At 35.4% G+C, this 26,804-nt stretch overlaps 1 protein-coding gene across 3 annotated transcripts in view; it reads left to right on the top strand.

Moving 5' to 3' along the window:
• Nucleotides 1-26,804, top strand: part of Wdr17 (WD repeat domain 17) — an 82,002-nt gene that overhangs the window by 18,691 nt on the left and 36,507 nt on the right. For all 3 annotated transcript variants that reach the window (XM_075986783.1, XM_075986782.1, XM_075986781.1), the window contains 9 exons: nucleotides 6,110-6,238; nucleotides 9,440-9,623; nucleotides 12,242-12,472; nucleotides 13,229-13,480; nucleotides 15,686-15,808; nucleotides 18,575-18,759; nucleotides 19,597-19,765; nucleotides 21,466-21,557; nucleotides 25,044-25,126. In XM_075986783.1, the coding sequence (XP_075842898.1) occupies nucleotides 6,116-6,238; nucleotides 9,440-9,623; nucleotides 12,242-12,472; nucleotides 13,229-13,480; nucleotides 15,686-15,808; nucleotides 18,575-18,759; nucleotides 19,597-19,765; nucleotides 21,466-21,557; nucleotides 25,044-25,126 (1,442 nt within the window). In that variant the 5' untranslated portion in view covers nucleotides 6,110-6,115. The remainder of the gene's footprint in view (nucleotides 1-6,109; nucleotides 6,239-9,439; nucleotides 9,624-12,241; nucleotides 12,473-13,228; nucleotides 13,481-15,685; nucleotides 15,809-18,574; nucleotides 18,760-19,596; nucleotides 19,766-21,465; nucleotides 21,558-25,043; nucleotides 25,127-26,804) is intronic.

The following is a 26,804-nucleotide window of genomic DNA, read 5'->3' as shown; positions in this document are numbered from 1 at the left end:
ATTACAAACTCAAAATGTTGAGTTTCAAAACTGACATATAAGTGTAAATTTGATATTTAGAGCAATAAGTTGACACTTATACTTTACTTAATAATGATTTATGACTTAAATATACAAACACATATATAAACTTTTATAATTTATTTTAACTGTATTATAATTCCATATAATTTATATTTTAATAGCTTGATCCTTTTATAATAATCCCACACATTCAAAAGTAAACATCACTACCTCTAAAACCCTAATATATAAAATAATTCTGTGGCTTGTTTTCTGCTATATTTCATTTACTACAAAAGAGTATATTTGCCATAATCTGTGCATGTGTAATTTTGCACGTTTTGTATATGGGGTTGAGAGCAAACCTAGAACACAGGTTAACAAAATGAAAATAATATCTCTGTTGATGTCAACCACATGTCATTTGCATGTGGCTTTAACAATGCAAAGGCTTTCTTCCTGAGCCCACTACAAGTCTGTATTATTCAGTCTGCTTTTGAGCTTAGTTTTTCAGTAAGGTGCTCGTGTTATTTCTGGACCAAAAGGATTATTTTTCCCAAATAGCAGATGTTTAGAACACAAATGAAACTCAACTGACTCACAAACCATGCTACATGATGAAGTGAGGATAGTGAGGATTTTTTTTCTATCTGTAAAATGTTACTTGCTACAGCAAAACGTTTGTCTTTCCATGTGACCTTTTGCAGCATATATTTAAAAACCTGGATGGAGGTGGGGGTTCCTTGGACTTCCCACAGGACAGGGAACCCTGATTGCCTTTCGGGCTGGGGGGGGAGACTTAATTGGGGGAGGGGGAGGGAAATGGGAGGCGGTGGCGGGGAAGAGACAGAAATCTTTAATAAATAAATAAATTTAATAAAAAAAAAAAAAAATGTCCCTTAAGTTGAATATTTTCTATTTTTAGTAATAGAGAATCACGAACTGTGTAACTATTCAAGCTGACAGCAGAGATGTTTGAGAATTTCATTCCATCTCCTAATAAAATCTATAAAAGTCTTACATCTATATTTTATGATCCTGCTGAAAAAATACTCTAGATAAATGCTAGGATTTATTAAAATGCCCAATATGTTTTTTTTAGTGCAAGAGTATTTATTTGTTTATTGATACACAATATATAGTTTAAAAAACTATATTCAAAACCAAGTGATTTTAAGAATAAATGCAATTTTTAATTTTTCCTATTTGCTATTTTAGTATCTGGCTTGAAAGATTTTTCAGTCCTAAAGTTTAAATGGAGTTAATAGTGAGAGCGGCCTCCTCACCTATAATCCCAGCATTCTCGTGGTAGAGGCCAGAGAACTGGTGCAATTTCAGACCATCTTGTATTAGGAGAGTTAGATGACATCCTGGACAACATAACAGGTCCCTGTCTCAGAAAAACCAAAATACAAATAAATAAAAATAGATAAAGGAATGTAACTTATTGTATCATAGATTTGCAAGACCTATTTAATATGGAAGGTAATGGTACACGCTTAAACAACTCTGAAGCCCATTAGTTTCTATCCAAAGCTGATCTCCTTGACAGATAAGAAAACAAAACAATAAATGAAATTAATAACAAGGCAGAAAATACTGCATAAGAGAGAATCTAATTTCCAGAACTATTATATCATTCAATTCAAATGTCAAGTTTTTAAACCAAAAGTACCAAGACCTAACGAAGAGGGGTTATTAGCCTGTAACCCTACCTACTTGGAAGGCCCGGACAGATGGCTCACGGGTTCTAGTTAAAGGCCAGCCTGAGCAACTTAGTGAGACCTTGTCTAAAAATAAGACTATAAAGAGAAGGGTTGGAGATAGATGTCGCTTAGTGGTAGAGTACTTGTCTAGTATTACATATACATATTATGTATACATGTACATATACATATATGTATATGTCTATTAGACAAAGACTTTACAATGACTATTTTAAAGGTGTCCAGACAACTAAAAGAAGACATAGAGAAAATCAAGACAATAGTGTGTGAAGACCATGGAATAATAAAATAATCAGAAGAGCAATGTTAGGTTGTGAAAAGTCCAATAACTGAATTAAAATGTCATTACAACAATTTATAAGACTTTTTGGCAGACAGGAGAAAATATGCCTGTAGATTTGAAAGCAGGGAAATAGAAATTGTTGTCGGGACAAAAAGAAAACACTACTCCATAGCTACAGAGAAACCTTGTCTTGTAAAAAAAAAAAAAAAACTACTGAGAGAAGTAACTGAAAGTGAAGGACCTAGGAGATAGCACCAGCAGACTAGCATGTTCTTGTGTTCAGAGAGGAGAGAGGACATGTGAAGACAGACTAGCAAGTACAGCCACGGAATGACTCACCATGAGTCTTCAAAATTTCAGCCAGATTCAATTGACATGAATTTTAATAGTTCCAAATGAAGTCAGTATGATCAAACGTTTTATGAGCAAAGACAAGACACAGAATCTTGAAACCAGTAAGAGAGAAGCATATTGTCACATACTCTGTGCCCTCTCTAGGATAACCATCAAGATTCTTATCCATTGGAGACTAGAGCATAAAGACAAGAAATTGCTGCAAGAAAAAAAAATGTTTGTCGACCAAACTTTCCAAATCTGACCAAACTATCTTTAAAAAATGATCCTGCAAACAAATATGAAAGAATTCATTACTGCTTAACTGTCCCAAAACATTTTCAAGAGAATATTCCTGGCTAAGAGAAAAGGACACTAAAACATTACCACTGCACTATATGATATAATGATGATTTCAATAAAATAGACACATGGGTAACTATAAAAGCTAATGTTGTAAATAATGGTTTGTAATTCTATTATCATGGTTCATCTGATTTTAAAAACATAAAATTTAAACCCCTAGTCTACAAGTAGTATCACCACAACTCTGATGTTGGCTTAAGAGACATAAGTATTCAAATGAATGATAGAAAGAATATCTGTATATATTCTGTAATGGACCAGTATTGTCACTTATGACACTTGTGCTTTAAATAGAATATTCTCTAAGCAAAAGAGAGAGACTAACATTGAATTTAAAATGATTGTATGGTATTAACAGTTAATCATCTTTAAATCTTAAGACACAAATTTCATAAATCAGAAAAAATGAAAATTCTTTTCATTCACACAGTAACTAAAAGAAAGTATCCTATGTTAATATCAGACAATATTGTCAGTGATCCCAAAGAATGTAGAAGAGACAAAGCATTGTGAATAAAAATCCAACATATTATAAACCTAGTATCCTTCCCAAAAGATCATGATAACATATGAAGTAAAACCTGAATGGAAGGGACGCACATTGAATTCACCAACAATAGTTACAGAATTAAATACTTTTTCAGTATTAAACAGGCATGGTGTGTCAACCAAAACAAAGTCAAGGAAATGGAGTCCTGTGAATATCAGTCTAAGTAGGTCTACAGACATGCATACAGAACAGCTCACTTAGCAACTGCATGCACATTCTTCTGAATGAAGAAATTTTCCAGGATTGATATACCAGACAACAAATGAGGTCTCAATAGACTTTAAAAGATAACTATCATGAAATACGTGTTTTCTAATCAGACTTAAATACAATTAGAATTTGTAACAGAAAGGAAACAGTAAAATTGTCTAATCTGTGGAGATTAGGCAAATAAAAACCTCTAAGAAAACCAATATATGAAAATCAGAACTTACAAGATAATATAAGAAGTACTTAAGCATGAAGATAAAGACACAATATACACAAACATCAGATACAAGGAGTGCAGCACCAAAATGGGATACATAGCACTTGATACTAATCAGCAAGGAAGATCTTAAATCACAATCTAATTTTATATTTTAATGGAGTGAGAAAACAAATAAACTAGTCAGTAAAATTCTACTATAAATTGAATACTAATGTTAAATGAAATGGAGACCAAAAAGATAATAGAGATAAATCAACGAAACTAAAAATTATTCCTTGAACAGAGGAACACAATTGATAAATATGTCAGATGGAGTAAGAATACAAGAGAACAGACACAGATTATTAACATTATAAGTGAGTGTCACTTTAGTCTATAAAAATGAAAATTGTTATAACTAGTACTAAAGAGAAGTATACCCAAACAAATTGGATTAACTAGATGAACTGAAAATTTTACAGAAATAGAAAGCCAGTAGGCATTACCCCATGAAGAAACACAAACTATAAGTAATTCCATAATTAGTAAAGAGGTTGGATCAATATCAAAAACTTCCCAGCAAGCAGGGTAGTGGCTTACACACACAGACACACACACACACACACACAACACACACACACACATGCACACACACACTGAGAGTGAGAGAAATAGGGAGGGAAGGGGGGAGGGAGGGAGAGAAGGAGGAAGGGAGGGAGAGAAGGGGGGAGGGAGGGAGGGAGGGAGGGAGGGAGGGAGGGAGGGACGGAGGGACGGAGGGAGGGAAGGGGAGGAGGCTGGGGCTTGAAAATTGTTGCAAGTTCAAGATCAGGACATTTCCAATTATCATAGCTTCAAAATGATTCAATATTCAGTACTTAGCTTAACCACAGATGTAAAATACTTTTCCAGTAAAATAACAAAAGAATGTTAAAAGAAACTAGACATAAATAAAAACACATTTCATGTGGTTAAGATGACAGTGTAGGCTTTAAATTCAGAGTATTCTCTACCAAAGTCTAAATGATGTTTTTGCAGAAATTAAAAAATAACTCCTAACATTTACATAGAATTAAGGAGTCCTTCATAGAAAAATTAAAGCCTTGGAATAAAATCACAGGGGAAAATTCACAATACTAATTCATTGTCTTCTTGTGAATTACACAAGAAACACAGGAAACCCAAGAAAAAGGTGAGCAAAGAGGACTTCTTAAAAATAAGTTTTGTGCATCAGATATTATCAACATACCAAAAAAGTAGCTGCAAGAAGCAGCCATGTGAGGGTTTTGTTGTCTTTCAATTCACAGTCATACCCAGAGTAGAGTCGGTCTTTAGCTACTATTCTTGGTTTCTGTCCTGGATACCTTTCACTGTGTTACAGTTACCTATTGCAGAAGGTTGTCGAGATGGTCACTCTTAACTGTCCACTTGTCAATTTCCAAAATCAACTGGGAACTGGGCCTTGGAGCCTGCTGGGGGAGGGGCATGCCTGTATGGGGATGGAAGGCATGCCTGTGTATAAGTGTGTGTGTGTGTGGGGGGGGGGTCCTGATTAAGTCAATTGATGTGGAAAGACCCATCCTAATTATGGGTGGGACCTGAGCTATTTAAGTGGAAAGAATCTAGCTGAACTGTGGCATGTTTATGGTCATTGTTTTCTCTCCATGAGTATGGATGTGCTGTGAGAAGCTCCCTCCTGCCTCTGTGATTCCCAAGCAACCATGGATTCTAACCTGGAGCTCTAAACTGAAATAATCTCTTCTTTGCTTAATTTGCTTTTCTTGGTTGTTTTATCAGCAATAGAAAAGAAACAAAAATAGTTGTTTTCATAAATACTTATTCTCCTATCACAATGGCATTCAAATATAGTTTCTAGTTCTCTTTTTGTCCCCTCCTAACAATTTTGGATATCATTATCCCAGCTTGTTTATCTGTCTTATGTACTTCAAATGTCCCCCTTCCTCCCAAGGATAAAGATCAATGTAAAACATCAGGTTTAATAAAATAGGTCATAGCTGTCCCAACATTCACACATTGTATTTCAAATTTGGATTTGCTACCTTGAATAAATTGCCGATATTTGAAAACTGGTATATGTCACAGGGACATCTGAGTGTTTCTGTTTTAAATCCATGTAGATGCTTTTTCCCTTGCCCTCTACCCTAACCAACCCTGACAGGCGTCCTGCCTTAGTCCATGTCTTATGGCAGTTACCATTTTATGAATGCCTTTTCTATCTCAAATTGCCTTCTTTGAAATCTATTTGGTGATTTCAACTATTTTTATTGGAAAATATTAGGTTGAGATTTATACTACCAGCAATATATTTGCAGTGCATAAAGGCAAGATACATGGAAGATAAAGTTCTGAAGTTTATCAAATGATCCACAGTATCAAATGATGAAAATGATTGACACTTGTTCAAATTTGCTTTTAAGGCAACCATGTCCCAGGTCAGACAAGTGGGCCTGCTGGCTGCTGGGTGTCAGCCATGGAACAAAGACGTGTGTGCTGCCAGCGGAGACCGGTTTGCATACTGCGCAACTCTGGCCATCTATATCTACCAGGTCTAACAGCATGGATCATCTCAATTATGATTCTAGTGGATACCGTTATTACTGAATTAATGTTTATATTAACTCTATGTAATATTAAAAATGATAATTTAATTGATATTTGTATATTTGCTTTGAATATTTATATTAACATTGTAAATTAGATCACTAAACAATGATATTAATCTTACTTAAGCGTATGGTTTTAAATGCCATCTAAAGTGCTTTGCAAAATGTGGTACATGAGGAGAAAATGTTAAAATTATTTTTAGGGTCTGAAGAAATGAGTCAGTGATTTCAGAACATGAACTGCTCTTTCAGAAAACCTAAGTTTGTTTTCCAGAGCCCACATCAGACAGCTAACAACTGGCTAAAACCCCAGCTTCAGATCTGGTGCCCTTTTCTGGCCTCCTTGGGCGCTATATTTATATGCCCACATGCAGACATACACACACATATACACAAATTTAAAAAATTCTTTTCAGAGGCTGTTTATTAAATAGTTACTGATACCAGGGCACACTAACTGTGTAGCTAAAGTGAAATAACCTGTCACATTTTAGATATACCAATAATTTGTTAGCATATTTTCTATGTTATTAAATGGTATTTTTTTCTACCTGGCATTAGAATTTGATATATCTGTTCAAATACAATGAAGAAAATATATTAAGCTAAATTATTCAAATAGCAATTTATGATCCCTATCAGTGTAACAGAAGAGTTTCATAATACTGTTATAATAGGAGTTATTAATAAATTAACATTCTACACTATGATAGTAAAGTCAACGAAGATCACTGGAATACAATACATTGCTTCTTCATGTATCTGTGTATATAGAGATATTTCTGTTGAACTGCTAATACATAGAGCACACTTGTTTGTTAGACTCATTGGGGACACTCACAGTATTGCTTAAGATAGTTTACACTGCTAACCAATTTTGAATTTTAAAATGAAATAGCTACACAAAGTAAATAGTTATGCAAATAGGACACCCTAAAATTGTTATCACTTGCAGTGCTAGCCAGATGTAAGCATTCATGTCATCCAAATTGTCAAAGAAAAGCTATAATTAAAGAAAGAGAAAATTTTATGGAAGAGGAGTCTCGGGAAATGGCTAGGCCTTTACTCAATATTGTTTACACCATGGTATTCACTGTAGCTTGTTGGTATAGCAAAGAGGAGAGCTATTGAAATGCTGAGCAGTAACATAAGGGTGTGTTGGTTTTTTTTTTTTTTTTTTTTTTTTTTTTTTTTTTTTTTTTAGTGTTTTCTGAATCTTGACTCTAGAAATGCAACTAGGAGCCAATGAGGCTGACCCTCCTTGTAGACACTGTCCTCTTCATAAGAATAAGAGCCTGAGGAGTCATACATAATAATTAAAAAATAAAAAGCGATTCGGTGGCACATGGCCTATGAAATATACAACAGGCCAGAGTCTTCCAGGCTGTGTTTTATGGAGAGATCATGAATTTAAGGAACTTGGTCTGAAAGTGTGTTTCTGAGGAGTGATTTTTGAACTCATATTCTGGGGTGCTGAGTGAAGAATAATGAGAAAATCAGTGAGGAAAGCATTAGAGGCCAAGGGAACAATGAGATAGAAGTTTGATCATGTAGGAAACTATACAGTATGTTAGCACGTGGGATTTTACCTCAAGCATATGGTTAAAAAAAGAGCTAACCTTTAATTTAAAGGTTTTTAAAACTTCAAGGGCTACTGTGAAGGTTCACTGATATGTGAACGTACAAGACATAATAAATTCAAGTGATAAAATAATATGAAATTAATTTCTACAGTAATAATTAATTGGAGGCACTTACACATACAAACTCACACACACCGAGACAATGATATATAGGGTCTGTTACACCATAACTAGTTTAAAAATGAGTAGCTGAATCATTTCAGAAAGAGAGAGAGAGAGAGAGAGAGAGAGAGAGAGAGAGAGAGAGAGAGAGAACCTAGAAGCCAACAAGAGAGCTGTGGCCAAGATGGCAGTTACATAGGAGGAAGCTGGGGAAAGGGAAGTGAGGTTCAGGGCTGCTGAAGTTTAGGGTAGGGGGCTGGGTGAGAAGTGTTGAGTGGAGCCTGGGCTCCCTAACAGGTACTTGCTAGAGACCAAACAGACACTTTGGTAATGCTAATAGGCTCCTTGGGGTTAGCCATTTGTCCTGAGCTTCTTTATATTCAGGGAGAGGGCCAGTCATTGAATTCCTTGTGGTGGCACTGCTGGCCCCATCAAATTCCAGTGGATTATCCTAATCCAACACTCTCACAGTTAGTCCTGGTTAAACTAAACAGGTTCCCCCCCCTCACATACACACACACACACACACACACACACACACACACACACTCAAAATCATTTATCTAGGAAAGGGAAGATAGGGAGGAGGTGAGTTGAGTTGATAGGTTCAGGGGAAAGTAAGAGAGACTAGTGGGAAACCATAACCAGAATACATTAAATACATTCCTGAGACAGTCAAAGAAATACATTTTAAAAAGGAAACACCTTTAATATTTTGGAGAACTGTTTTTGCACATCATTGAAAACTTCTTAAAAGTTGTTATAAACAGTTAAGTGGTTTTTATTAATAAACTTATTTTAAACTAAAACCTATTTATGTTTTTCTGTAAAAAAAACGAAGTCGATTTATTTAACCTAATTTAAAAAAAATATTTATTTACTTATTATGTATACAATATTCTGTCTGCGTGTATGCCTGCAGGCCAGAAGAGGGCACCAGACTTCATTACAGATGGTTGTGAGCCACCATGTGGTTGCTGGGAATTGAACTCAGGACCTTTGGAAGAGCAGGCAGTACTCTTAACCGCTGAGCCATCTCTCCAACCCTTTAATCTAATTTTTAATTTAAATTCGTGAAATTATTTAAAAGATTCTGAATCAACAGGGCTTTTGTATTTCATGAAACATTGATAAAAATGTCATAAATTTATAAAATATGCATGTTTAAAATGTAAACAATTGACTACTTCTAATTTAAAATCATTGCTTCTTCAGTTTTTTTTCCAAGTGGTTTCCTTCAGCTCACTGAATTCAGTTGTATGAAAACCAAGGCATAAATTAAATTTATTATTATGCAAACCAGTCTTTCTGTGCACGGTTTGTTTTATATAGTATGATTTCTAATAAAGAGCACAGGACTGAAAGAGGAGACTGAACTGCTTGTTGTGCTTCGTTTTAGTTGGATCACCGTTATAATGAGTTCAAACTTCATGCAATCATGTCGGAACATAAAAAGACCATCACGGCAATCTCTTGGTGCCCACATAACCCTGACCTGTTTGCAAGTGGCAGCACTGATAATTTGGTGATCGTTTGGAACGTTGCAGAGCAGAAAGTCATTGCTAAACTTGACCACATCAAAGGTATACTTACCACTAAGTATTTTATCAAAGTAAAATATTTCTGTTTCGATAATCACCATCTGTTTAATTAGTTTAGATTTTAAACAATATTTAAAATTTCTAGTAGTAACGTATATGAAATGCAAGTGCATGGTACAAAAATGAAGCAAAACTTCTTAAAATAAAATATTCATAGAGGATGTTATTAACTAAGGATGTAACCAGCTACAAATAATCAAACTAATGTTAAAATTTAATATGAGAATTTCTTGAATAAGTACACAAATCAAAGTAGAAAAATTGATTAGGTAAGTAGCAGGCCTTGTCTTCTTATTAGGGTATTCCCTAATGATCTGTGACACATAGGACGAGAATATGCAGACAATATGCATCTCCATGATGTACTGCTGGGCTCGTTTTGTGACTTTCTGTGTGATATGGTAAAGATAAAAGCTTGTTTCAACTAACAGGTCTTTGGGAATTTGATAATATCTCAACTTTATTTTACTCACCATTGGGCTTTAATTTGATCTATAATGATGATATAATTGAATAATGATCTTATCTTCAATATCATAGTTCACTTTATTTTTCAGTTCCAGTGATAATTTGATGATTATTTATAATTGTATAAGGTATTTCTAGATATACTGTCAATATTGAATTTCTTTTAAAAGTAATATAAATAAGTTTGAGATAGAAACTGAGACACAGCCGGGCGGTGGTGGTGCACACCTTTAATCCCAGCACTCGGGAGGCAGAGGCAGGCGGATCTCTGGGAGTTCTAGGCCAGCCTGGTCTACAAGAGCTACTTCCGGGATGGGCACCAAAGCTACAGAGAAACCCTGTCTCGAAAAACCAAAAACAAAAGAAAAAAGAAAAAGAAAAAAGAAAGAAACTGAGACACAACTATTGTAGTAGTTTAAATTTGTTCAAGATTTCTTTATTATATTCTAACATGTACTTGCAATAGTAGTAATTCATATATACCTTTATCTCTAAGTTTTCTGTAACAGTACAACCTTTTTTTCTTTTACTTTCTAGCAATATTTAACATATTCAATATATTGCCTTTTCAATTTAGGTCACTAAAAATGTTTAAAAGTTCAGGGAAAAAGATATATTTTGTTACTCAAGTGTGGTTTTCAGGTGTTTTCCAAATTAGAATAATTTGCAACTGTAAAAGGTGAATTTTACTTCTAAATTCATGTAATCTGGTTTTTATTGGAATAACCAGTGATTAGATACCGAGTAAAATTTGCTTCAAGCTCTGAGAAGGGTATTTATAAAGCCAACCATTTAGTGAATGTCTATTAATATAGTTGACAGTTCTTCTTTGATGTTTTTAGTGTATCACTGAGAAAAAAAATCCACTTTGACATAAAAACAGCTATTCGTGGCCTGAGTCAGAAGTTTTCATATCTCTACATTTTTTTTCTGATCATTTCAGTTAATCAAACGTTCTATGAATCATTCTAATATTGCTTACAGTAATAATAGTATATATACCAAATACTTTGTTTTTGTAAATGATCTTATAGAAGACAGAATACTCTACTTGAAATTAATTTAATATTTTATGATAAAGAAACTAAAGATTTGTGATGCGTTTTCTCATAAATTCAACAGCACAGAGTCTGTATTGACCTATGTTTGAAAATAATAGGAAGCACAGATAAATAATACCTACCTTTGTCAAATATTAATGACCAAACCTTCTGTGAATCTAATGTATCTGCTGCAGAGTCAGCTTTAGATCCTGAGTCAAAGTCCCCTGTGTCTCTGGATATACAACTTAAAAAGACTTTTTCACTTCGCCTTAGACCCCCGTGTCTCTGGATACACAGTTTAAAGGGACTTTTTCACAGCCGCTTGTAGAAAAAAATTAAATGACTGTCATAATAGTGTGGGAAAATTTTGTTTTAATTTTGCTTTGAAAATTTTTTTAAAGACTAATTGATAATTCCTCCAGGTTATATCCAAATATTTTCCTAGTTTGAAACTGAAGGCTGTAATACTTTATTTAGAAATGTTTAAATATTGTTATTTTTAACAAAATTTTCACTCCCACATACAGTGTTGGATCTGTGTGTTTTTCATATCTATTTTTGTTTCTCCCTTAGTAATCTATCTAGTGGAATAAGTGTTAGATTTGCTCAATTATTCAATGTTAAAGTTGTCACTAGCTCTACACAGAAACATATTGAGTAGCCTTGCATATTTCAAATGTAAAAATTGCTGGATTAAATGAGTTGGTATTCTCTATGTATATTCCCTGTAATTTTAAAGGTTATCTTGTAAGTATAATTCCCATATTAAGAAGTTGATTGTTTTTTAAAATAATGAAATAATTCTTACATTTGAATTTTGATAAATGTGCAGTGCAAACAATAGCTGTAAGAATCTTTGTTTTTTGTTTTGTTTTGTTTTGTTTGTTTTTCATTTTTTGAGACAGGGTTTCTCTGTAGCTTTGGAGGCTGTCCTGGAACTAGTTCTTGTAGACCAGGCTGGTTTCAAACTCAACCTGACTCTGCCTCCCGAGTGCTGGGATTAAAGGTATGTGCCACCACCACCAGGCAAGATGTTAGAATCTTATGCCCATCTTTCTGTTTTGTGTGTCTGCATTTAATTTTTTCCAGGGACACCTGCCTGTCTCGGCTGGTGCTGGAACACAGACAATGCTGTGGCATTTGTTTCCCAGAAAGGGCCTCTGCTCATTTGGACTATCTCAGGACCAGATAGTGGAGTGTCTGTACACAAAGAAGCTCATAGTTTTGTGTCCGATATCTGTATATTTAGATGGAACACCCAAAAGAAGGGAAAAGTTGTATTTGGTCATATGGATGGAAGCATATCAATTTTTCAGCCTGGTAAGTATTTATTTATCTTGATATCATCTTTTTTTCTTAGCAAATCTATTTTCTTATTCACATTCATGTATTTTTAGTCTGAGAATGAACAACTTGAAAAACAAAAAGTTTATTTTGGCTAATTTTGGCTCACCTTGAATTTCTTGCTTTAATGCTCTGGTTTGAATTATGATAACTAATGATGATGACTGAGAAGGGAATTAACTGAAAATACTGATAATGCCGCTTGTAACGGAGCCTACTGTGATCAGTTCTTTAACGAGCTACTCATGTAATGGCTTTCCAATCTCTGTGCACCAATACTGAACCCTCCATTGTAAAACCAGAGAAGCTCAGGCATCAAAGACTGTGTCTTGTTCAGGAGAGCAAAGCTAGTCAGTAAAAACCTGAGTGTGGACCTAGGAAACCCACTCCAAAGTTACTGTTTTTCCTTTCAAAAAACATTTTACTGATATTTTCTATTCCCCAACTACTTCCCCATCCCTGTCCTGTCATGAGAAAGTGAATTTTTTTCTGACTAGAGAAGCACACCTTTTTCTTTCAGATTTTCAGTAATAAGTATGTGAAATACATAGAGCTCTCAAGAATATCAAAGCAAAGCCATTAACCCTGTCTCGCATTATCAGGGCACACAATTCTGCCATTCACATGTCATCGATGCCTTCTGGAGTCTCAGACTGGAGACATACGGTAGAAAGCAACAATGAAACAATGATCTTTGAAGCTCATTGAAACAATTTTCTGTTTATGGACTAGGTAGTAAACATCAGAAGCACGTTCTGAGACCTGAGAATCTTGAGGGAACAGATGAAGAGGACCCAGTGACAGCCCTGGAGTGGGACCCACTGTCCACTGACTATCTCCTGGTGGCGAATTTGCAGCATGGCATTCGTCTGCTGGATTCGGAGTCACTTTATTGCATCACAACGTTCAGTTTTCCCAGCACAGCCGTGTCTGTGCAGTGCTTAGCCTGGATTCCCAGTGCCCCAGGCATGTTTATAACCGGAGGTAATGTATCCATATTCCTGAAAGGTTCGAATGCATGAATATTCACTAACTGAATTAGATACATTGTATTTTGTTAGTTGACTTCATAAAACTTGTTAATTAACATCACAAATACTCAATATCTAAGTGTCTGGTTTATAAAGTGTGTCATTGACATGAGTAAAGTAAAATTAAGGCACTATATTTCTTGTGTGTGAAATTATATTGTAATATTGTGTGTGTGTATACATGTACCTGTGTTTATATGTGCATAAACAACAACCAATTGGATTCCAGGTGTGGAGAGATAATAAAGGTACTGATTGGAAAACAATCAAATTTTCTGATAGGAGCCCTATTAACCTCACTAATTTTAACAGATTGTCGCCAGATATGTTAAGGCAGTGAAGGCTTTTCAATCAGATTAAAAATGAAAGTAGTAAATAGTTCCCACCCGAGAGAGGCTATCAAGGTGAGTAATGAAATCTGAGAAGGTAGAACAACTTAGGAGTAGCCATAGCAATGTGACATTCAGCTATTACCATTTACTCAGTCTCAGAGAGAAAAAGAGAGAGAGAGAAGAGGAGAGAGAGAGAGAGAGAGAGAGAGAGAGAGAGAGAGAGAGGAAGAAGAAGAAGAAGGAGGAGGAGGAGGAGGAGGAGGGAGAGAGAGAGGAGAGAGAGAAGAGAGAGAGAGAGAGAGAGAGAGAGAGAGAGAGAGAAAGAGAGAGAGAGAGAGAGAGAGAGAGAGAGAGAGAGAGAGAGAGAGAGAGAGAGAGAAAGCAACACAGAGAAAGAAAGTCAAACATTCCATGAGGGTTACATTTACATGGCATAAAATAATATTATTTTTCATTTTTCATCTCAGTGGTTTGTGGGATTCTGTACTTGTTTTACTTTTGCAGATTTAATTTAAATAAAGAATAGATGAGGGGCTGGAGCAATGGCTCAGAGGTTAAGAGCAATAGCTGCTTTTCCAGTGAGGTCCTGAGTTCAATTCCCAGCAACCACATGGTGGCTCACCACCATCTGTAATGAGATCTGGTACCCTCTTCTAGCCTGTAGGCAGACATGCAGACAGAATGTTGTATACACAATAAATAAATAGATCTTTTTTAAAAAAAAAAATAAAGAATGGATGGATTCCTGATTTACATATCTTAGCAAACTTTAATAAGTTTATGAGATTTTATGAATAATAGATAAGAAAATTTTAAATAGATTTATTACTATTAAGATAAACTTCACTTACCACAAAATTCACCTGTTTCAACTACAGTTCAGTGGTTTCTAGTCTATCCTCAAGGATTTATGGCCATTATCTCAATCCAGAGTGTTTATTTTTTTTCCCAACAAAACCTGTACCCCCTAATAACCAAGTTCGACTGTTCCTTTCTACACCCTGAAAACCACACATGCATCTAAACAGACAATCTACTCTCTGCCCCTGAGTTTACCTATTTGGGGCTTTTCAGGCAATCATTCCAAATATGGTCTTTTGTGTTTGCTTCTTTAACTTAATACATTATTTCCAAGATTCGTCTGTGTTGTAGTATAGAACAGTATTTTACTCCTTCCTGTCATAAGTAATATCCCATCATGTCATTGGTATCTATTTATACTATTTGCTCTGTAGGTGATTATGAATAATATTGTTATTATGAGCATCAGTATAGAACTGTTATGTGAACTTTTATAATTCTGTTAACTTATAAACACTGGTAAAATTGCTGTGTAATAAGGTGATATTATGATGTGTGTGATTGTTTGAGACATGGGCAGACTGTTCTCCATGCCAGGTATTAAGGAAAGGTTTGGAGGGGACAGCAGTTCTCTAATTGATTTTTAAGCATGTTTGATTTATTTTACTGGAAGCAGATAATAAGCGGTTGATGGATATTTTAATATAGAAGGAATGCTTATTGTTAGAAGTGGACAAGTTTCTCTGCTGGACCACTTCCTAGAGTGAGTGTTGTCAATGGAGATTGACTGTGATCATCCTATCTGACCTTCACAGTGGACACGTAGGGAAGGAGGTTTCTAACCCCGTGACAGAGTGTAATGGAATAAAAAATAAACATGTCCCAAATTTGAAACTAGAGCAGGCTATCATTAATATTTCAGTGATACAGTGACTGCTGCTGGACGTCTTGTTGTTACTTCTCATACTGGATATTTTACTATCAAACAAATAAATTGACATTTGCATTTCTGATGATCTGACTAGATTCTCAAGTGGGCGTTTTGCGCATTTGGAATGTTTCAAGAACAACACCTATTGATAATTTTAAATTAAAGAAAACTGGATTTCATTGCTTACATGTAGTTAATTCTCCTCCAAAGAAGAAATGTAAGTAAAAATATAGAAGTTTTACTATTTCACAGTATCAAATTTCTGCACATAAAGTGATATCACAACATAAATGTATCATATTTTATACTGCTGAAAAACACTTTAGAGAATTATCTTTGAAAATATCCATGCTAAAGAAACCATCAAATCCACAGAATAATTTGGATTCCTTATATAGAACTATTTAAAGCCAACCTATATTTGCAAAATGCCATTGAATGATAATATTCAAATACTCTTAAATTATTGCTGTGAAGAGGATGAAACAATGATATTGATAGAAATTATCAAGAATGGTGAGATTAAATAAAATTACCACTGCAGATATAATTAATGTTTTAAGTATACATCATTTACAAGCTACAAAGTTTATAGCAAAAATGTTAAAATAATATCAGTATTCAAATTATAGGACTTAGAAATCTGGGTTTCAATTTTGGCTATCAGATGTCACCGAATTTATAGAATTTTTAATCATCTCTACTCTTTTTTGCACATTATTTTCTGGTTATTTGTGCTTTTCTAATGTTAGATAAATAATAAAACACATTTTCTAAATAAACAATCTGGAACATTGGAATAATTTTTAATTAGATGTTTTTGAATAAAGTAAGCAAGAATAAAATTGACTTTCTACTAGGTCTATTATAATTGTGCATAGCTGGTAGTGTATCCATATTGTGACTGCAAAACTGTGGACTAAAGAACTCTCTCCTCCAATAAAACATAATTAAATAAATTTCCTCCGCCTCCAATGTCTGATCCCCCAAATTCATAGACTTCTCTTCTTTAGCCATTGCTATCACAGATAAACATAAAAGAATCAGCTTAAATATGATTTGCTGAGTTCATTCAGTGTTGGCTGCATATTCATATAGCTTTAGAAATATATATATATATATACCACAGTGTATTGAACAGCCTCACATGGGGCTTTTGATTAAAACAATAATCTAGGATTGGCACTTAGTGGTTAAAAGAGAGCTTGCTGTTCTTTCAGAGGACTTGAGTTCAGTTCCCAACACTAAAATTCAGGCAGCTCACACGTTACATTGTTACCCCAGCTTCAGGACATCTGACACCTTCATCTGGCCTTTACAGGAACCTGCACACATGTAGTGTACACTCAGATACAGACACACACCATGCACACACATGCGCACATACATACATGCGCACACACACACACTAATCTAGAATAGTCATTTCCTCCTTACTTGAGTCTATTTTTCTTTAAACAAATAAAAATAATTAATAATGACTATTCAAATTAATGTTTTTTGTTCTAATTCAGAGAATTAGATAAAATTGATAAATAGTTCAAAGTTACTATATTTGAACCCCAACCATTGAACCTTTCTGTAGAGTCCCAGCTTTTCAGGAATTTGAACGTAGGTTTAGAGGAATTAGGAGGAGGATGTTTGAGAGGCTAGCTAGCACATTGCACATTGCTTCTAGGTGCTTTTTCTGTCGGCATTACTTTCTTTGTTCTGCCATTATGAATTTTAATATTGTGGAAAGACTTAGACTTCATAATCCTTTTCTTTCATATTTTTCTGACTATAGAAGTCACCATGTCTATTAGTAAAAAGCCCAAAATTGTAAAGAAGCACATAATAATATTGTCATTTTTGAGTAGTATCTTTCAAATACTGTTGTTAGGCAGACTTGCAGGCTTATTTTCCTACTTTGCATTGAACACAATACCATGAACTAAGAACCATTATGAAATGAAATTTAAAAGTAAAGACATTTAATTATAAACTACAAGAATTCTAAGAGATTGATGAAGAAAGTTTGTCAAGACCACACATGATCTGAAATAATTAAAATATTCAAGAAATATTATGGATCATGTTAACTTTCACCCATACTATATGTCGTTGAACTAAACTGATTACTATCAAATGCCTATTTTCTTATTATCCATTCTGGTTTAGACTCCCCATCACTCTCAGGATCAAAGAAATGAGCAACATCCATATTGAATGCAACAAGAACTTTCTTATGTTTTAAACAGAAAATAAAATACTAAGAAGTACTTATGCATATTTCAATGAGTAATTAATAATAGGTTGTACTGATAATTTACAATGGCATCAAGCAATACAAGCAATTCTTACTGACTTGAACATTAACTCATAAAGTTATATGATAGAAAAACATCACCTATGTGTGTGGTTGAGTATGAAGCTTTTGTACTGTTCATTTTATTTTGGTGTGTGCTGATATATGTCTCTTCATGTAATTGTGGAGTACATATGCACATGTGTGTATGGCTTTATGTGGGGAGGTAGAAGAGGGCATGGGATCCACTAGAGATAGAGCTTCATATATCCATAAGGCATCCAGGTTTGTTACATAGGAGATTGAATTTTAACTCTAGTTCTTGTGATTGTACAGCCAGCTCTCTTAACTGCTGAGCTGTCATTTCTGGCTTACTATGACAGTATTTGGAAAGAAAACTTTTAGAAATAATAATATCATATTTTAATTTTTGGAGATAACAAGCAACATATTCTTAAAAGAATAAGATTTCTGACTAATTTTCAGTCATATTGATTTGTCTGTACTTGTATGTACTTCTTTATCATAATCAAGTTTTATGTTCATATTTTCGTAGTTTTGGTGATTCTGAGGAAGTAGAAATTGTACTCATTGATAGATATAAATTTAGAAGAAAGCGGAAAGTTGAAATATAAATTAGGTCCTGTAATTTCATTCTAGAGAAAAATGATTGTTTATTGTTCAATCCTATTTTAGTTTCAGTCCGGTCTCCAAACAAAAATCATTATACGTCTTCAACAAGTGAAGCGGACCCTCCCCCGAATGCGACACAGAATCAAGCATTTTCTCTTCCTCCTGGTCATGTGGTGTGCTGTTTCCTGGATGGTGGCGTTGGGCTTTATGACATGGGAGCCAGGAAGTGGGATTTTCTTAGGGAACTGGTATGTCTTCAGTTTTCCCTTCTGTTAGTCACCATGCTTATTTTCTGCAGATCTGTGATATTTATATACACCTGTGATTCAGTATATAAAAAAGAACATTATTCTGTAGGTAATAACGTGCTGATGTTTTTGTTGTTAAAACATTGTAGAAAATAACACAGAATAACAACAGCAACAAAAAGCTGGGGATGTGGCCCATTGGTACATGGTTTGTCTTGTGTTTGAGACGTGATTTAGTCTCTAGCTCCACAGAAGAGAAGGAAGGAAGGAGTAGGCAGCAGTATATTATTGAAAGAAAAATGACTGGCATGTGCTCTTGGCCGCCAGGAAGCAGAGGTAGTGTGGGGGGAACCAAAGAGATACACCCTAAACAGGGCCCCCAAGACCTACATCTGTTCATGAGACCGTACCTCCTGAAATTTCTACCACTTCTGAATAATCCCAACATGTTGATCTGTTGACCAGGCCTGACTCTCACGCATTACTTAGCATTTGGGAAGCCTCCTTCTAGTTGCTGCCTCACTGGGCATCAAAAACCTTCAAAACAAGGCTTTGAAATGAAGAAAAATTCTATTTTTTTCTCTCTTGGACATATCTTTTCCTTTTGGCACAAAGAAACAAGAAATATTTGATTTTGCCATGTGAGGTTTCAGGTTTCCAAAGCTGCAATTTGAAAGCGCAGCCACAGGAAAAATATCTTAAGTATAAATAGTGGAAATTATGTCCTTATGTGTGTTCTTGTCACTGTACATGTATAAATTTTATTATGTTTTGTGCTTTATTAATAAGGGGTTCCTCCATATGTGATTTTTTTTAAAAAAAACTAATTAATTCTAGGGCCATGTGGAAACTATATTTGACTGCAAATTCAAACCTGATGATCCAAATCTTTTAGCAACAGCTTCATATGATGGCACTATAAAAGTCTGGGATATAAACACCTTAACAGCCCTGTATACATCTCCTGGTAATGAAGGGGTCATTTTTGCGCTTTCATGGGCTCCAGGTAAGACTTCCTTTTATTAAAATTCAGAATGAAATCAAGTGACTTTCCTGATTTTATTCAAATTTATCTTCTTCATCCAGATTTAATCTTGTTCCAAGTGGCTGTAAGAGGCAAATTAATAGCATTATTATTATTATTATTACATCTGTGAGATGTAAGGCTGTAATATAGCTCACCTGCAAAAGAACTTTGATTCCTGGGCTATTACAATAACAGCCACATAGAAAACTTACAGTAAATATAGATGATTTGAATATTATCTAATTTTGGCTGTATTTGTAGAGTTCTGCCTTTAAAGATTAATTGATTTTGCATGATAAAATTTTTTTCTGAAAATGTTCCTGTGATTCAGATTTGTGAAAATAAAAACTTCTAGGCAATGGTTTCAATTTTGTGTATTTTTTTCATTGTAGAAAGGAGCAGCAGGCCTGCTTTTCGTCCCGCCCAGCTCTGGCACGGCTAGCTTTACACCCGAAATAACAACACACAAGTTGTATTCTTTTAAACACTGCCTGGCCCATTAGTTTCAGCCTCTTATTGGCTAATTCTCACATCTTGATTAACCCATTTCTTATAATCTGTGTAGCACCACAATGTGGTGGCTTACCTGGAAAGATAATCTTCCTACGTCCATCCTGGGCTGGAGCTTCATCGTGTCTGCCTCACCGCCTTCTTCCTCCCAGCATTCTGTTCTGTCTTCCCTGCCTACCTAATTTTCTGTCCTATCAAAGGGCCAAGGCAGTTTCTTTATTAACCAATGAAAGTAACACATAGACACATGACCCTCTGCCATCACTTCATTTTTTCAAAAAAGAAGTATTGTTTGTATTTTCAACTGATTTTTTAAAATTTTATCACCTTACAAATATATTTTCATAATCAATAAAATGTTACTTGATAGTTAGGAAATATGAATAGGAAACATATTATACATTCATGGAATACTTAGCAGCAACTGATAACTTGGCAGATGCGGCCTATAGTACTTGGCTTGATAATAGAGACATTCCTGTCTTTTCAACTTCTATTATGAATTTTTTATTGATCTCAAGATGTTATCAGATATTTGTCCCAAAAATTTAGTAGGAGGTATAGACTAAATAAATTGATCATGTAACTATTGAAGTTGTATAGCCAATATATTCATTTATTTGTTCTCTTTCATACTTGACACATTGATGAAATTTTTATAATTATACTTTGCAAAATTTCCATTGTAAATATTGTCAACTATGGGTCCAGTGTTTGGGAAACAGAGTTTATTGCCAAGCCCAGTGGCCTGAGTTGAATCTCCTGGTACCTGCACTGTAGACTGGGAAAACCAATTCCTATAACCTCCCTCCAAGTTCCAAAACATACATGCCCCTCCCCACAGAAATAAAAAATTATTATTAACTATGATTCTTAAATAAATGCAGAGTCTTACATTTTTAGAATTTGGTTTGGTTTGGTTTTTGGTTTTGTTTTTTTGTTTTTTTTTTTTTCAAGACAAGACTTCTCTGTTTGGCTTTGGAACCTGTCCTTGAACTTGCTCTGTAAACCAGACTGTCCTCGAACTCAGAGATACACCTATCTCTGCCTCCTGAGTGCTGGGATTAAAGGCATGTGTTGCAACCACCTGATCAGAAATTACATTTTAAAAGAGAATCATATTGTTACAAAATATTGAATGTGTAATCTCTGACCACTTGTGTCCTAAGGTGATTCCGATTGCATTGCGGGTGCCACTTCCCAAAATGGTGCTTTTATTTGGGATGTTCAAAAGGGCAAAATGATACATCGATTTAATGAGGTAAGATAACTTACTGCTATTGAATCGCATTATGTCTTACTACACAGCATGTAAATGTTTCATCTATATAATGGTATGTATGCTTTTCCAACTAGAAGAAACTACAACAAACTAGTGCTGATTCAGGATAAATTTGAGAATTACAACGGAATTTAGAAAAATTCATCTCAAATTGCACCAGAGATTCCAAAGAATTTTAAGTTATACTTCTCACAAAATCTAAGCAAATAATGGGTAGAAGACTAACTCAGAAATCCTAAAATATTACCTGTTTTGTGACATTTTTCATAAAATCATGAAGAATTTTCTGCCCAAGCATCCAAAACAGAATTCTAAGTTCAGCCTGTGAACCTTTGTGATCTGTCGTGGTTATGTAAAGAGCAAGTATCACTTAAAATGGGTACATCACTGAGACGTTTCCTCTAAATTGGCTCACCTTGTAGAAATGTCACCAAAGACCCTTCCCTAGTCCATCTACCCCCTATGTATACTCTAGTAGCCACTAAGACATATGCATCTAAGGCAGGAGTGAGGAGAACCTAGTCACTTCTTCTAGGAGGGAGTATTAACAGCATCATTAACATTAGTATAGACCTGACCATCACTGAATTGTACAGACATATGAGCCAAAGTAGGTCAACAAAAATGGCTTATGATGGCAATGGCCTGACTGAAGAAACAGCTTTACTACAAGACGTGGTTCTGTTAGCAATATCGCTTGATATAGACTCAATTTATTGTTATAACCCTGGTTCTTCACATACAAAATGATAAAGATGGACTCCACAGTGGCTTTGATCTTCACACAAATTCTCTTATTTCATGACAAGCCCTACAACTGTCCTATTAGTAGGACTGAGAAACAAAGCTGCACGCTGAGATGCGTCTTCACAGATAATCTGCTCCCAGTCAGGTTGAAACAAATTGAAGTCTCTGTGTGTGTATTATTTCAACATAGATTTAAGTATGGTAATTAAAGAAAAAAAAAGACCTATATTTAGGGAAAGTACAATATGCTCCGTAACCTAAGTGAGGGTTTTTCATGAGAGAATGTCATATCTACATGCCTTAACAATAACCATATGGATGATTTTGGTGACTTCTGAAGTGATACTGTTCAGAGAGGTTCTTAGATTTCTTTTAAAAAAAAATCATAGGATGTTTTCTGGGATCCACCGGAAACGATTACAGACCGGAAAGACAGAACTATAGGTCACAATGTAACCAGGACCTCTCTACGGCCTTCCTCTAAGCTTCCTGAATGTCTTGTGTCCACTTACCTGTTTAAGTAGGTTTTATGTCCTTCTTAAAGTCTATAGACAGTTTTCCTAAAGAGTGTTTTCCTATATAGATGATCATCATGTCTGTTGAAATTATCTCTTACAGAAAAAGGCAGTGGTATGTCTTTCTTCTTTACCAGAAAGCCTCTGAGAAGATAGAAATCTTAGGATTGTTGAGCAATTCAGATAGAATGTCATGGATTCATCTGGTCCAGAGATATTCAGATCACATTTTTCTGACCAGAAATTAAAGATCTCAAAGTCTGAGATCTTGATTTTAGAAGCTGCTGGGTATGAAAGTTGTATCTATCCTTAATGCCATTAGAGCTCTCTAATATCTACAAACAAAATGAATAATCATAACATTCTTAAAAAGTACATATGCACTTTACAAATATAGAGGGACTAATCTCATTTTTAATTCACTTGTATAAATTAGCCTTCTGTGGCTCTTCAAAGAAATGAAAACCACTGAAAATTGTTTTAACAGTTTGAGTATATGTTTTTATAAATGAACCTTAAAATGGAGGTTATAAATATTTTTTACTTTACTCTAATAGCATACATTATTTAAGCAGTTCATGAAACAAAGAAAATTTGATTACAATCTGGGAATGGGTTGGTTGCAGCTTTCATTTCCTCCTCCCACAGTTGATAAAAGATATACATTCTATGTGTTTTAAAATGTTCTCCTTGTATGAGCTGTAACTATACTTCTTGGGTGTTTCCCAGTCCTAGACATTTTCCAGGTATTTTAATGAAAATAAGCCTTTGAAGCTAGAACAACATGAGTGAAAAACCATACTGACATTATACCTTAGACATTAGTTGTGGTATACCTTGTCATCATACTTTATACATTATCTGTGTTTGAATGCAAGAAGGTGAATATCAGCATATGATGAACTTCACAGGGACCAATAGTCAGTCTGAATCGTCTGGATGGCCAAAGAGGCCAATTTCAACTTTTAACTTTGTGTACAACACAAACAAGGGCCTATTTTATGCTTAATAAATCTGTTTTTAAGAGTGGTCACTCCTTTATATATTCTTAAAATATGTATTCAGGTTCTGAGGAGGGCCTGGTGAAACCATCAAGCTAGACCACGCCATGACTAGAAAGAAAGGTTTATTGGGGAATCGAAACTGTCGGGCTATCTTCCAGAAGACAAAGAGATTATCAAAACTGCAGGGAGAGCCTTACCGGATGATGAAAGACAGGCTGTGTGGAGGAGGAAGCATGTAAGCTGGAACAGCCTAGGAGACAGAGTACTGGGAGTGGGACCAAATGGCCTGGGAGCTATGGCCTGGGAGCTATGGCCTGGGAGTTAGTTGTAGGACTTTGATCTGTTGTGGACTAGTTTGAGCTAATAGGAGCGAGAGTTCCCATTGCAGGATGCAATCAGCTGCAGAGGCGGATAAGGGAAGTAATAGCTTCTCCTTACAAATGGAAGCCCTCTTTGGGAGATTCCAGGAATGCTGACTTTAAGTAGCTATCCTGTTTATCCAATCAGAGTCCAGCCGGTGCTGAGCCTACACTGTCATTTAGGACATGGCCAGCAGCACTACTACTTGGGGGGCCCACTTTAACCTAAAATTGGGGAGAAGTCCAAGTATATAAACTGCTTGCCACACAAGTTGAGAACATGGGTCTTGTGCATGTGCATGGAAAATGGTATACTTGTCTGTGGCGCAGGACGCCCTTCTGTGCCACCATATCATTCGTGAACCAGGCAAGGGGCTGGAGCTTGAAACACAGAGAGACAGCCAGAGAGAGACACAGGTCATCCTTGATGCCAAAATGCCCCCAAGAATGCCCCCTTTATTGTGTCCAGGGGCAGCTTATATAGGGATAGCCACGCCCCAGCCAAACACACCAGAAACCATTCCCCTGCCATCAGGAACTCCTTAGGGTCTCGTGCTCAGAGCAGCTGTAGGCACTCAGATCAGGGGAAAACAAGTTGCTTACCAGAAATTCAGGATCTGGGGGTTCACTGCTCCTAACACTTGTCATGGCATACATGCACATACATGAACATACACTTATCATGCACACCACACACAGAAATAAAATTGTCATTGACATTAATGTTTATATTGGTATCACCTAGACTAAGTTACTAATAAAAGTTATTCCTAGAAATAACTAAAGTTTTAAAAGGGGTTAATTAACTTTTACTGACAACTGTTGTATTTTTTTTTCAAGCATGGAAAAAATGGAATATTCTACATTGCCTGGAGTCATAAAGATTCTAAACGAATAGCAACCTGCAGTGGCGATGGTTTTTGGTAAGTACTATATCCGATAGTATAAAGCTAATCTGTCTAGAAAGAACACCTTTGGTCATCTCAGTTGTATATTTTGTTTGTACAATGTTCCATTATAAATTTTATTTAAATCTTCATATAGACACATGCTATATTGATGTGATATATTATTGCTAAAGAACAATGCAATACAAAATCTTTTCAAAATAAAAAAAAATGAACCAAATATAGAATTTGTTTTTTTTTAAACAGGGTCTTTTAAGTCTTAGGCTGGCCTTCAACTCCCTATGGAGCTGAGGATGACCTTGAACTTCTGATCCTCCTGCTGCCACCTTCCAAGTTTGGGATTATAAGTGTGTGCCACCATGCCTGGCAGAGACATTGCCTTCTAAGTGAAAATATTAAACTGAAGGAATAAACTGCCCTTTGAGTACTCAATTTCGCAGAAAACTTAAGAGACGCTAAGTAATATAAATACTCCCAGATTTACAGATTCCACTATTTATAAAAGGATGAAAGCTGTGTGTCAAGAACCGGCCTCCACAAAATCACCTCTTGCCAGGAGAGGGGCATGGGAATTTTGGAAATATAAGTAAAGAATATGAAGAGGCATTAAAAAAAATAACAGGACAAAAACCATAGAAACTATTGAGAGGGCATTCCAGTGACTGAAATCCTGAAATCACCCTCATTTATTTTTTTCACAGCTTTTATAACCAATGTAAATGGGGGGAGATAACAAAAGACTTTATTAACTTGATACAAAGGATAATACAGTCTATCACTTTTTCACTCTGAGACAGCAAATCATTAGCATTCTGTAGTCTAGGTAGCCAAAGTGTTCTAGGTCATGTATGTTGAAGGCTGCCCTTCCCTAGGTGACCTCATAGTTACAAAAGAAGGAGCAGAAGTACATTTACATATTCTGACCACCTGTCTGGATGGCATGGCCTTACTAGGATAAGCTATTTTAATGTTAAAAGAACCAAGCAATTGCATGCACCCTGAGTTGGGAAACCCAACTACCTTGTCCATCATTTGAGTAACCTCCAAACTCTCTGACCCTCAGACAAGGTGGAAAGGGCCCGCATTTCTCAGGCTCCACACTGTTGAAAGTAGGAATAGGACAGTAAAGTGAAAAGCCCTCCCCTGGAGCTGATTTCACTGTGTTTCAGGCATACATGCTTTCTTACTTCTTACAAGTCCCAGGAAAAAGTGAATTTCCAAGTAAAAACCCATACAGAAATAATTACCATGTTTTAAGTCAATGCTACCTTGTATTAGGAATTGAGTCATCATTGAGGGTTGCTCATTGAGGGTGGGGAAACTTATCTTCATTAGATTTTGCTGTACGAAGTCCAATTTTTTTCACCCTCATTTAGAAAATTAGAACTGGAAGAAAAAGAACAAAGGTAAACAAAAGCATGCTGAACAAGCCACCATTAGTGGCTTTCCTCCTTAAAGAGTGAGTTGATAATTGGTATTTACTAAAGTCTAAGACATGCATAAGATTTTTAAAACTAAAGAATCCACAATTAATTTCACCACACATCTTCAGGACATTATTTAGCTTCATTTGTGAGCATCACTCATCGCCAGTGTGCAGGCACCTACAAAGTTTTGACAAGCCTAATGCAGTTCAGAAGCGTCTTCCATTTTAGCTTCTTTGTCAAAAGTCAGATGTTCATAGGTGTGTGGA

The sequence above is a fragment of the Microtus pennsylvanicus genome, chromosome 9 (genome assembly GCF_037038515.1).
Source record: "Microtus pennsylvanicus isolate mMicPen1 chromosome 9, mMicPen1.hap1, whole genome shotgun sequence".
Taxonomy (NCBI): Eukaryota; Metazoa; Chordata; class Mammalia; order Rodentia; family Cricetidae; genus Microtus; species Microtus pennsylvanicus.
The sequence above is the reverse complement of the archived record's forward strand: the minus strand, read 5'-3'. Positions and strand labels throughout refer to the sequence as shown.